The sequence below is a fragment of the Pelobates fuscus genome, chromosome 1, assembly GCF_036172605.1.
Source record: "Pelobates fuscus isolate aPelFus1 chromosome 1, aPelFus1.pri, whole genome shotgun sequence".
Taxonomy (NCBI): Eukaryota; Metazoa; Chordata; class Amphibia; order Anura; family Pelobatidae; genus Pelobates; species Pelobates fuscus.
This window is the reverse complement of record NC_086317.1, coordinates 1,204,473-1,218,575: the sequence shown is the minus strand read 5'-3', so window position 1 is coordinate 1,218,575 and position 14,103 is coordinate 1,204,473. Positions and strand designations below refer to the sequence as shown.

Genomic DNA, 14,103 nt, shown 5'->3' with positions numbered 1-14,103 from the left:
TGGACAGACACATTGTTATCCAGGAGGAGCTGCTGGAAATGTTTTGCCAGGCAACAAAGGGGATTTTCTCTGTATGTGCAGCATTTCATAGTGAGAATGTATCACATTAGACCATGATGTCTTCTAACCAATGCCTTCTTTCACAGGACATCATGCCATCTGTGCCTCCAAGCTCTGATTCTACCTCCTGCCCCAATATGACAGAGACTCATGTGGCTAATGGCAACGTGGAGGTTGATCTTGGCACTGATCGGAAGTGGATTCGGCCAGATTTGCCAAGCAAGTGCACATGGGCTCTGGGAAAACCACAGGCAGACTCCCCACATCATCATGTAGAACTGTGAGTGTGCAAAATTGGCTATTCTGTTATGTGTGACTTGGAAAAGACTAAAATCTTTTAACCCTTGTAGGAAACACAACCCCCGAATCCTGCCAAGCATCCTGGACAAAATCGGAGACACCCCACTCGTTCGAATAAACAATATTGGAAAGATACATGGGCTAAAGTGTGAGCTGTGTGAGTACATGCCAGTCACTTGCTGTCACTCTCCTGGTTTTACCCTGCTGTTCTCTGCCCAGCCTGTAGTGCAAGCCACAGAAATATAAACACAGCATCACAGGTACAGGTTCAACTGCACGCTATCCCATCATCACACCACCGCCACGTGGTGAGCCTGGTGTTATCCCCGCCGCAACGCGGTGAGCCTGGCGCGCGGCCCTGGCTAGCTCTGTCCCACCCCCGCCAGGGCCGCGCCTAGCTCTGTCCCACCCCCGCCAGGGCCGCGCCTAGCTCTGTCCCACCCCCGCCAGGGCCGCGCCTAGCTCTGTCCCACCCCCGCCAGGGCCGCGCCTAGCTCTGTCCCACCCCCGCCAGGGCCGCGCCTAGCTCTGTCCCACCCCCGCCAGGGCCGCGCCTAGCTCTGTCCCACCCCCGCCAGGGCCGCGCCTAGCTCTGTCCCACCCCCGCCAGGGCCGCGCCTAGCTCTGTCCCTCCCCCGCCAGGGCCGCGCCTAGCTCTGTCCCTCCCCCGCCAGGGCCGCGCCTAGCTCTGTCCCTCCCCCGCCAGGGCCGCGCCTAGCTCTGTCCCTCCCCCGCCAGGGCCGCGCCTAGCTCTGTCCCTCCCCCGCCAGGGCCGCGCCTAGCTCTGTCCCACCCCCGCCAGGGCCGCGCCTAGCTCTGTCCCACCCCCGCCAGGGCCGCGCCTAGCTCTGTCCCACTCCCGCGCCTAGCTCTGTCCCACTCCCGCGCCTAGCTCTGTCCCACTCCCGCGCCTAGCTCTGTCCCACTCCCGCGCCTAGCTCTGTCCCACTCCCGCGCCTAGCTCTGTCCCACTCCCACACGGTAAAGGCATTTTGAAAATACCTACAGTTTTATTTCTAAGTTTGCTGGACTTTGCAGAAAATGTCATAACCAAGCCTTCTGTTGCCCTCCCTTATTTCTGCATTACCATTGTTCATATTGGGTTGCATTAATATTATTGGGTTTCTTTCCATCTCCCCCTAGTGGCAAAGTGTGAGTTCTTCAATGCGGGGGGCAGCGTCAAGGATCGGATCAGTCTGCGGATGGTGCAAGATGCCGAAAGGGACGGGATCCTCAAACCAGGAGATACAATAATTGAACCAACATCTGGAAACACTGGTGAGGGGTTAAAGCTTATACATGACATTGCAATGTATTATTTATTTAACGAGAATATATTCCATAGCATTATAGGACTGTTACACAAAACTTATTGTGACAGTGAGTGAAGGCAATAAAGAACATAGAGATTATCCACATTCTGTATGTAACTAAATCTATAGAAAGAGGGAGGAGGGAGATTGGCGGGGGATACAGTCTGTATGTAACTAAATCTATAGAAAGGGGGAGGAGGGAGATTGGCGGGGGTTACAGTCTGTATGTAACTAAATCTATAGAAAGGGGGAGGAGGGAGATTGGCGGGGGATACAGTCTGTATGTAACTAAACCTATAGAGAGAGGGAGGAGGGAGATTGGTGGGGGATACAGTCTGTATGTAACTAAACCTATAGAGAGAGGGAGGAGGGAGATTGGTGGGGGATACAGTCTGTATGTAACTAAACCTATAGAGAGAGGGAGATTGGCGGGGGATACAGTCTGTATGTAACTAAACCTATAGAGAGAGGGAGGAGGGAGATTGGCGGGGGATACAGTCTGTATGTAACTAAACCTATAGAGAGAGGGAGATTGGCGGGGGATACAGTCTGTATGTAACTAAACCTATAGAAAGAGGGAGGTGGGAGATTGGCGGGGGATACAGTCTGTATGTAACTAAACCTATAGAAAGAGGGAGGAGGGAGATTGGCGGGGGATACAGTCTGTATGTAACTAAACCTATAGAGAGAGGGAGGAGGGAGATTGGCGGGGGATACAGTCTGTATGTAACTAAACCTATAGAGAGAGGGAGATTGGCGGGGGATACAGTCTGTATGTAACTAAACCTATAGAAAGAGGGAGGAGGGAGATTGGTGGGGGATACAGTCTGTATGTAACTAAACCTATAGAAAGAGGGAGGAGGGAGATTTGCGGGGGATACAGTCTGTATGTAACTAAACCTATAGAGAGAGGGAGGAGGGAGATTGGTGGGGGATACAGTCTGTATGTAACTAAACCTATAGAGACAGGGAGGAGGGAGATTGGCGGGGGATACAGTCTGTATGTAACTAAACCTATAGAGAGAGGGAGATTGGCGGGGGATACAGTCTGTATGTAACTAAACCTATAGAAAGAGGGAGGAGGGAGATTTGCGGGGGATACAGTCTGTATGTAACTAAACCTATAGAGAGAGGGAGGAGGGAGATTGGTGGGGGATACAGTCTGTATGTAACTAAACCTATAGAAAGAGGGAGGAGGGAGATTGGCGGGGGATACAGTCTGTATGTAACTAAACCTATAGAGAGAGGGAGGAGGGAGATTGGCGGGGGATACAGTCTGTATGTAACTAAACCTATAGAGAGAGGGAGGAGGGAGATTGGTGGGGGATACAGTCTGTATGTAACTAAACCTATAGAGAGAGGGAGGAGGGAGATTGGCGGGGGATACAGTCTGTATGTAACTAAACCTATAGAGAGAGGGAGATTGGCGGGGGATACAGTCTGTATGTAACTAAACCTATAGAGAGAGGGAGGAGGGAGATTGGTGGGGGATACAGTCTGTATGTAACTAAACCTATAGAAAGAGGGAGGAGAGAGATTGGCGGGGGATACAGTCTGTATGTAACTAAACCTATAGAAAGAGGGAGGAGGGAGATTGGCGGGGGATACAGTCTGTATGTAACTAAACCTATAGAGAGAGGGAGGAGGGAGATTGGTGGGGGATACAGTCTGTATGTAACTAAACCTATAGAAAGAGGGAGGAGAGAGATTGGCGGGGGATACAGTCTGTATGTAACTAAACCTATAGAAAGAGGGAGGAGGGAGATTGGCGGGGGATACAGTCTGTATGTAACTAAACCTATAGAGAGAGGGAGGAGGGAGATTGGTGGGGGTTACAGTCTGTATGTAACTAAACCTATAGAGAGAGGGAGGAGGGAGATTGGCGGGGGATACAGTCTGTATGTAACTAAACCTATAGAAAGAGGGAGGAGGGAGATTGGCGGGGGATACAGACTGTATGTAACTAAACCTATAGAAAGAGGGAGGAGGGAGATTGGCGGGGGATACAGTCTGTATGTAACTAAACCTATAGAGAGAGGGAGGAGGGAGATTGGCGGGGGATACAGACTGTATGTAACTAAACCTATAGGAGGAGGGAGGAGGGAGATTGGCGGGGGATACAGACTGTATGTAACTAAACCTATAGAAAGAGGGAGGAGGGAGATTGGCGGGGGATACAGTCTGTATGTAACTAAACCTATAGAGAGAGGGAGGAGGGAGATTGGTGGGGGTTACAGTCTGTATGTAACTAAACCTATAGAGAGAGGGAGGAGGGAGATTGGCGGGGGATACAGTCTGTATGTAACTAAACCTATAGAAAGAGGGAGGAGGGAGATTGGCGGGGGATACAGACTGTATGTAACTAAACCTATAGAAAGAGGGAGGAGGGAGATTGGCGGGGGATACAGTCTGTATGTAACTAAACCTATAGAGAGAGGGAGGAGGGAGATTGGCGGGGGATACAGACTGTATGTAACTAAACCTATAGGAGGAGGGAGGAGGGAGATTGGCGGGGGATACAGTCTGTATGTAACTAAACCTATAGGAGGAGGGAGGAGGGAGATTGGCGGGGGATACAGTCTGTATGTAACTAAACCTATAGAAAGAGGGAGGAGGGAGATTGGCGGGGGATACAGTCTGTATGTAACTAAACCTATAGAGAGAGGGAGGAGGGAGATTGGCGGGGGATACAGTCTGTATGTAACTAAACCTATAGAAAGAGGGAGGAGGGAGATTGGCGGGGGATACAGACTGTATGTAACTAAACCTATAGAAAGAGGGAGGAGGGAGATTGGCGGGGGATACAGTCTGTATGTAACTAAACCTATAGAGAGAGGGAGGAGGGAGATTGGCGGGGGATACAGTCTGTATGTAACTAAACCTATAGGAGGAGGGAGGAGGGAGATTGGCGGGGGATACAGTCTGTATGTAACTAAACCTATAGAGAGAGGGAGGAGAGAGATTGGCGGGGGATACAGTCTGTATGTAACTAAACCTATAGAGAGAGGGAGATTGGCGGGGGATACAGTCTGTATGTAACTAAACCTATAGAAAGAGGGAGGAGGGAGATTTGCGGGGGATACAGTCTGTATGTAACTAAACCTATAGAGAGAGGGAGGAGGGAGATTGGCGGGGGATACAGTCTGTATGTAACTAAACCTATAGAGAGAGGGAGGAGGGAGATTGGCGGGGGATACAGTCTGTATGTAACTAAACCTATAGAAAGAGGGAGGAGGGAGATTGGCGGGGGATACAGACTGTATGTAACTAAACCTATAGAAAGAGGGAGGAGGGAGATTGGCGGGGGATACAGTCTGTATGTAACTAAACCTATAGAAAGAGGGAGGAGGGAGATTGGCGGGGGATACAGTCTGTATGTAACTAAACCTATAGAGAGAGGGAGGAGGGAGATTGGCGGGGGATACAGACTGTATGTAACTAAACCTATAGAGAGAGGGAGGAGGGAGATTGGCGGGGGATACAGTCTGTATGTAACTAAACCTATAGAAAGAGGGAGATTGGCGGGGGATACAGTCTGTATGTAACTAAACCTATAGAAAGAGGGAGGAGGGAGATTGGCGGGGGATACAGACTGTATGTAACTAAACCTATAGAAAGAGGGAGGAGGGAGATTGGCGGGGGATACAGTCTGTATGTAACTAAACCTATAGAGAGAGGGAGGAGGGAGATTGGCGGGGGATACAGTCTGTATGTAACTAAACCTATAGAGAGAGGGAGGAGGGAGATTGGCGGGGGATACAGTCTGTATGTAACTAAACCTATAGAGAGAGGGAGGAGGGAGATTGGTGGGGGATACAGTCTGTATGTAACTAAACCTATAGAGAGAGGGAGGAGGGAGATTGGCGGGGGATACAGTCTGTATGTAACTAAACCTATGGAAAGTACAGGTAAAGTTGAGATTTACTTACATGAACCTGTCCCTAGCAGACATGGCTCCGAAGAGGACCTGCCGGATCAAGATGGCCGACGTGACTGCTGTATTCTTGTACGTGTGTTTTTTACAGCATGAGGTCTATGGAGGATACCGCGAGATCCTACATAGACACTGCTAATTTCCTGCAGCTGACTCTGGTCGACATACAGAATCCGCTGTGAGAAAGTCAGGAGGAGAAATACAGACACTTTGTCTTTCTATATCTCTTGACTGAATTGGAATTTGAGTGAAATTCTAACCCAGTCACAGTGAGTATAGTGTCTGTCGTTCTGAAATACTCATTATTTATCGGGTTCTGTGCACTTTCCCTGCTAACACAGCAGTGGGTGAGCATGTGTTTGCGAATGAGAGCGAATTTCTAGTTTTGGGGTTAGGTTGTTGAACATTTTGTAGGAGAGTCTCCTGAAGGATACAGGAAGCGTCGTAAGGCTGCAGTTATGAGCTTTTTATTGATGGCAACCTGAATTCCACAGGTATCGGACTGGCTCTGGCTGCCGCTGTGAAGGGATACCGCTGTATTATTGTCATGCCGGAGAAGATGAGTATGGAAAAGGTAATGGGAATGGGAGTCTCTATGCATGTAAAAATAGAGGGGGACTGTAATTTACATTTTGGGCAATGGTGAAATGGATCACTCCGTACCTGTGTGGGTGGGGAATCATATCCAGGTGTTTTTTTTTTTTTGGTTTTTTTTTAGATGGTGAAAGTAGATGAAAAGCATCAACAGTGCGTTGCATATATATTTTTCAAGTACTTCATTACAGAGCAACAAACATATATGAGCGAATTTGTTTAGACCCTTCACAGGTGTAACACAAACAACTCTGCAATTATATGCCATTACTGCTTCATCCACTAGATCAGGGGTAGGCTTATAGGGATCGACAGATATTGATTTTTTAGAACCGATACCGATATTCTGTGAACTTTCAGGCCGATAGCCGATGTAATTTGCCGATATTCTGTACATTTACCATTTTGGAAAATAAAAACTATTTCTAAAGGTAAATGCACAAAATATACATGCCACATGTAGTGGATGCAGTGTGTTTAGACAGGGGAGCTGTGTGTGTTTGTGTAGTGTGTGTGTAGTGGATGTAGTGTGTGTGTAGTGGATGCAGTGTGTGTAGTGGATGCAGTGTGTATTAGTCTAGTGTGTGTAGTGTGCGTGAAGTGAATGCTGTATATACTAAATGCAAAGTGTTTGCATTCATTATATACACACACTACAGAGTGTGTGTGTGTTTGTGTAGTGTGTGTATATAATGAATGCAGAGTGTGTGTTTATGTAGTGTGTGTATATAATGCAGAGTGTGTGTGTGTGTGTGTATATAATGCAGCATGTTTGTGTAGTGTGCATTATATACACACACTGCATTATATACACACACCCTATGCAAACACACTGCATTATATAAACACACTACACAAACACACACTGCATTATATACACAGTGTTTGTGTAGTGTATGTGTATAGAATGGAGTGTGTGTGTTTGTATAGTGTGTGTGTATATAATGCAGTGTGTTTGTGTAGTGTGTGTGTGTGTATATAATGCAGTGTGTTTGTGTAGTGTGTGTGTATATAATGCAGTGTGTTTGTGTAGTGTGTGTGTATATAATGCAGTGTGTTTGTGTAGTGTGTGTGTATATAATGCAGTGTGTTTGTGTAGTGTGTGTGTGTATATAATGTAGTGTGTGTGTGTGTGTGTATATAATGCAGTGTGTTTATATAATGCAGTGTGCATTATATAAACACTATACAAACACTGTATTATATACACACACTGTATTATATATACACACACTGTATTATATATACACACACTGTATTATATATACACACACTGTATTATATATACACACACTGTATTATATATACACACACTGTATTATATATACACACACTGTTATATATACACACACTGTATTATATATACACACACTGTATTATATACACACACACTGTATTATATACACACACTGCATTATATACACACACTGCATTATATACACACACTGCATTATATACACACACTGCATTATATACACACACTGCATTATACACACACACTGCATTATATACACACACTGCATTATATACACACTGCATTATATACACACACTGCATTATATACACACACTGCTTTATATACACACACTGCTTTATATACACACACACTATACAAACACACTGCTTTATATACACACACACACTATACAAACACACTGCTTTATATACACACACACACTATACAAACACACTGCTTTATATACACACACACACTATACAAACACACTGCTTTATATACACACACACACTATACAAACACACTGCTTTATATACACACACACACTATACAAACACACTGCTTTATATACACACACACACTATACAAACACACTGCTTTATATACACACACACACTATACAAACACACTGCTTTATATACACACACACACACTATACAAACACACTGCTTTATATACACACACACACACTATACAAACACACTGCTTTATATACACAAACACACTGCTTTATATACACACACACACACACTATACAAACACACTGCTTTATATACACACACACACACTATACAAACACACTGCTTTATATACACACACACACACTATACAAACACACTGCTTTATATACACACACACTATACAAACACACTGCTTTATATACACAGTGTGTTTGTGTAGTGTATGTGTATATAATGGAGTGTGAGGGGGCATTTTTTATTACATAATTTTTTTATTTTTATATTTCATTATTATTATTATTATTTTTTGTTGTCCCCCCTCCCTGCTTGTTGCCTGGCCAGGGAGGGGGGCTGTGGCAGTCGCTGGTGGTCCAGTGGCATGGGCTGAGCTGTGGGGGGGCGGGCAGCAAGCAGTTACTCACCTCCCTGCAGCTCCCCAGTGTAACTCTCGCGGCCAGTGTAACCCATGGCAACGCTCTGACGGCCGCGGATCTCGTGAGAGTTACACTGGGGAGCTGCAGGGAGGTGAGCAAGTGCTTGCTGTCCGTCCCCCCCAGGACCGCCGGGCTTGTAATGAGCCTGGCGGTCCTGGGAGGTATTATCGGCAATATCGGTATCCCTATTGGCCGATACCGATATTGCCGAAAATACCGAATATCGGCCGATTATATTGGTAAAACCGACAATCGGTCGATCCCTAGTAGGCAACCTTTTAGCAGCACTATGCCGAAATAAGATTGTGATGTCCGTTTTTCTTTTTTTTTTTTTTTGTTAAATAGGGGTGTGCATGTTGCCGTATTCTGCTTGTGTTATTTAAACTGCAGTTGCTTTGTATCGTTGTATTTGTGCGTATATGAGCTATTATATTGTATATGTTCATAGTAGTAGTGGTATTGTGTATACCTATGAATGTGGGCTGTGTATTGGGGCTGCTTGTGGGCTGTGTGTATGTGTGGTGGTTGTGTGCATGTATGTGGATTGTTGGTGGTGTTACGTTTGTGTGGACTGTTAGTATTATTTGTGTAAGGAGGAAGGTTATTCTGCATTTCTGTGTATATCTAGTAGTGTGGGTGGCTTCCCTGGGTTCCAGTGGGGACCAGACTGGCCATATACATGTCGAGGGCTGCTCTACTCCAGTGTGGATTCCCATTCACAAGTGCTGGGAGGAAGTGATCGGAGATCACTACCTCTACGTGCTGCAATGCATAAATTGAGGATTGTCCTTCACCACGTTTTCGTATTTGCAGATATCTGAAGTTTCACTTGTGGGGATATTTATGGGATAATAATAGTAAACAGTTGAGAATTGCCCACTATTTCAATTCTCAGATCCCAAAGATCGTTATCGTGTAAGTGAAATGTATTCCATATAAATAAAATCACAATTTGTTATAAAAATAGATACAATTTATTGTGACAATTTAAATAATAATAAGTAACATGTGTGACAATAATCAATGAATATTTAGTATAACATGGTATGCAATACAATATGGTATTGTAAAAACATCTCCCAATGGCTAACACAGTCTTAATTGTCAAGAAGATTTATGACGGCTTCACAGAGAACGAGAGTGAAAGTTTACACACACAGAAAAACTTTCTTGCAGCGTAAGGCCATAAAACTTTAGCTGACAGTTAAAATAACCCTTTCAGTGCTGGCTAGACCTCCTAAGTAATTAAGACCTATTCTCACGTAATTTTAAATAAAATAACATTTAAACCAGTTCATTAGTCACTATCTGGAACCATCCAATAAGAGTAATCTACCATGTTCTATAAGCAGAATTTTAACTTGCCTAAACAGATATTTTATCTTATTTTAGAGCAAATCAATACACCTGGATAAATATCACGATATGCTAACATGTGATATGTCACATAAATACACACTTATTCTAATTCCATCGGCAGCATGGAATGGTTATAAATATATATACTCTTATTTAACTAAGATTTCTAAAAATCGAAATCTGATCGTGATTTATCCAGTCATATCTCATGCTATTAGAAAAATTGTAATTAATTTAGATTAAATGAATCCAGCATATTTACCAGTTAAGTAGATTTTCTCATCAGATATTCTCAGGTAGTTAAGTGTCAAGGAATGTTTATTTCTCGCTCTGACTCTGCTTGCTTCTTACTTAGCCTGCTTCCGACTATCTTGCTTCCTTTGCCTTCTCTGCATTCTGTGCATACCTCTCTCTTCCCTTTGTCTTAACTTTTTAAAGGAAAATTTCTCTGTTCGTCACTAAGTAATAGACCAATAGAAACATTGCAGGTGTGGTTATCTTCTAGATAGCAAATTAAGTATTTGGTCTATAGAGGGCAGTCTCGCCCCACTAAACATGCCTATCCAGGAAAGAGTTAACTTTTCCTGGTGGCTATTTTGACGTAATTTACCTTATCTTTATAGTTAATATAATTTAAGTAAAACCAGAATATGGGTGAAGCGCTATATGAGTGGGTAACCAAAGTGAATATCTGGTGATGGAGACCAGAAGTACAAAAACGATACCTTAGTATCTAAATTCACACTCAATTCTTTAAGGATTTCCTTAGTATGTAAATTCACAAAAAATCTTTAAGGGTTTCCTAGAAGTATAAACAGAAAAACCCAAACATAGTGCAAACTGTAATACAGAAATAAGTAAAACAGGAAGTTGTAAACTTCCCACTCACACTTTCAGGAGCTATAGGGGTATAGCTCAATATAAACGTTTTCAGAGTCCGTAAAGGCGACTCTTATCCCTTCTTTCAATATCCTCCTCTCTTGTATTCTAGAATGTATAAGGGAAATAGCTCTGGTGCAATAACGTAAGTTTTATATTCAGTAAAGCGTAAGGGAAATGGGGTACTTACAAACCCAGAGCCTTCCACATCGGCTCTGATCAAATCGCATATGTGGATAAAGTGTCAGGATCGGGACAGGGATCCAACACGCAGAGTACAAACAGTAGCCAGATACGTATACCGGACCTTAGAATGGCCGGACTAACGTAAGTAGCACAGTATAGAATGGTCAAAGACAAGCCGAGGTCGAGGGTAACAGAAGACAGGTAAGCGAGAGACAAGCCGAATCAAGGGTAACAGAGATAAGCAGAGTAAGGTAAACAAGCAGGGTCAAAACCAAAAGGGATAATAGAATACACAAGCACTGAGTGACTAGAACAAGCTAGAACCACGACAGGGCAATGAGCTAATGAAAGAAGCTCTGTTAAATACCCTGTTCAGAGCAGTAACCACGCCTCCGAGGCGTCTTGATTGGTCCTGCAGTAATTGACTGACAGGTCGTTCCGCGGGAGTGTCCTGATGACAACTTCCTGCCTAGATGCTGTAAAAGGCAGTCACTCCCTCGCGGCCGGCCTAGCATGACCGGATAGACCGCGGGGAAGGGAGCCATCAGGCCGTCTGGATGGAGGAACAGCTAAGTCTCTACCTCTTTCGGAGGTAGAGACCACAGGTACCCTGACATAAAGGACCACACTCCTTCTTTGCAAGTAGCAGAAAATTGCCAATAGTGTATTTAAAAATATATAAACTTTATTATACTATATGTAATAAGAATATAAATATAAAACTATATATCAATACAATAAAATAAGATACACTATTTAGGCATAAAAAGTCCAGTGTTCCAAAAGTCTTTTCTGCTCACAATGTTCCTAGAACGCGTTTCGCCTTGATGGCTTCCTCAGCTGGATGTGAAAAGTCTTTCTGTTTCTCCTTGCACTGGTTCCTGCTATTTGTACCCCTTTCAGGGGTAAATTGATTAATTTTCGGCTCTTATTTTTGCGGGCTATCACCATGCCAACGGTGACACCCTGCGTGTCAAGCCTCCTTTGCTCTTTATTTCCGGGTATTACTTTCGATTCGTCCCTTCCGGTTTCGCGGTTTTAAGCCGACACGTCATATCCGTGCGTTCCAGCTTGCGATTGGTGGTTTAACTTCCCCATCGCATAAGCGAACCGGCATGAACATAGTTATAATTTAAGTTTACTCGTCAGTTCAAAGGGTTTTCTTCAGACTATGTGTCTCCAAATTCTGGTATAATTTCTAATATGACAGTTATAACTAAGTATGACCCCGAAGTCTGTCCATCCCCCGTTCTCATTTCTTATCAACAGGTTTGTATATACAATACATTCCTCAGCTTCTGGCAAAGTGGTTAGTTTTACAGAAAGGATAGACATTTCGTGTCTCTTAACTTGAAAATAACAAAATGGAGTCTGGTCTGTTCGGATTGACTGACAATATACATTTTAATTTCTATCATAGCACAAAATGTCTGCCGATATAAATACCCTGATAGGCCAGAGTCTGTTTGGCTCTAGGAGGCTTGAGTGCCGTGCATGGCACACGTGTCATAGTTTATCTACCCCTGCACTAGATGGTGGTATGTGATCATGCATCCCAGTAACTGGTTTAGTAGGATTGTCCTTGTTGTCGCCCCTCTATCCACAAGCCTCACATTTTATGTAATGTTATCGTTTTAATAACCATTAATTAAAGGAGACCTCCTTGATCTCTACATAACACCATCTCACTCTGTCAGTCATTTAAAACACGATATGGTTTTTGTTTTGTTTTAACAATTTGGTAAATCTACCCCAAAGAAAATCTGCATCTACTTTTCATGCATGTTTTTTGCGTGGTATGGATAAAAGTTTGCCATATAGTGTGCCTTTGCAAGCCCTCCCCTCTTTCCCCAGGAAAGACTTTTAGTTTGTGCCGAGGAATATTCCAATCGGAGCTGACTTTCCTGTGTCTCCCTTAGGGGGGAGAGGCAGGCATGCGGTAACTCTGTGGAGCTAATGGATGAGGATGGAAACTTGCCTGGCTGTCTGAGTGACGGTTAGTGTTTGAGTGACATCCAGGAGGTGTTTCTGCCCTGATAATAAAAGTGCAGATTCTTCTATTGAAATCCGCACTCTTCTAAACTGTTGTGAAAATTAGACTCTGGACACATAAAGTACTCCAGCAAGAACGGCAGCTTTATCTGCAGTGTCCCTTTAACGCCGGACGCCATGCGCTAAAATGAACCCCAAATCGCAGGGTTAATGCTCCTCCGGTCTGCCTCTGTATTCGAGGCAATCTGGGAGCACCTGATTGCGCTGTCCCTGCAGCTGTGATCGCTCTGACAGGCTGTCAGGGACGTCTGATTCGCCTCCCTGTGTAAAAATATAAAGTAAAAGGTAAATTTCCCCTGCTTTAATAAAATTAACCCCTTCTCTGCCAATTGATCACTGACTACAGTGATCAATTGGCAGGGACTACATTTTACTGTCATCTGGTTTTTGTTTTGTTTTTTAACCCCTGTGGGTTAAGTTTTATATATATATATTCTTTTTTTTTTAACCCTCAGGGGTTACATTTATTTCCTTAATTCATTTTAAAATTATATATTTAGCTGGGGTAGGTGGAAGTTAGTGGGGAATTGGAGAATTTGGTTTTAGGGGTTAACGATAAAAAAAGTTTTAAAGTGTTTTAATAACTTTAAAAAATCCCACCCCCCTTACCCAGTCCTAAGAAAAATGTAACCCCTTCCTTGCCAGTTGATCACTGCCTACAGTGATCAAAATACAGATCACAGTATTCTACTGTGATCTATTTTTTTTTTTTTTAACCCCCTAAGGGGTTCGATTTATTTCATTAATTTTTAAATATTTTAAAATGATATATTTTGCTAGCTGGGGTGGGTGGGAGTTATGGGAAATTGGGGAGTTTACTGCGTGCGGCTTACTGCTAGTTAGGGGTTAACGGTAAAAAAAAAAAAGTTTATAAGAATTTTAAGTGAATCTTAAAAAAAAAAAAAAAAAAATTCAAGAAAGTTTTTAAAAAGTTACCACTACACCTGGAACAAACTGGTGAATTTTTTTTCCAGGTCGGCAGAAATGTAACGTTTATGAGTACGATATATGAACAGTAAAACAAGGAGTGCATTTAGTTTACAAAAATTATTTAGTATATTCAAAGCTTTATTTG

At 43.5% G+C, this 14,103-nt stretch overlaps 1 protein-coding gene across 5 annotated transcripts in view; it reads left to right on the top strand.

The window, feature by feature from the left end:
* Window positions 1-14,103, top strand: part of CBS (cystathionine beta-synthase) — a 494,065-nt gene that overhangs the window by 441,626 nt on the left and 38,336 nt on the right. For all 5 annotated transcript variants that reach the window (XM_063445617.1, XM_063445623.1, XM_063445636.1 and 2 more), the window contains 4 exons: window positions 147-340; window positions 411-517; window positions 1,504-1,638; window positions 6,102-6,181. In XM_063445617.1, coding sequence (XP_063301687.1) covers window positions 153-340; window positions 411-517; window positions 1,504-1,638; window positions 6,102-6,181 — 510 coding nt within the window. In that variant the 5' untranslated portion in view covers window positions 147-152. The remainder of the gene's footprint in view (window positions 1-146; window positions 341-410; window positions 518-1,503; window positions 1,639-6,101; window positions 6,182-14,103) is intronic.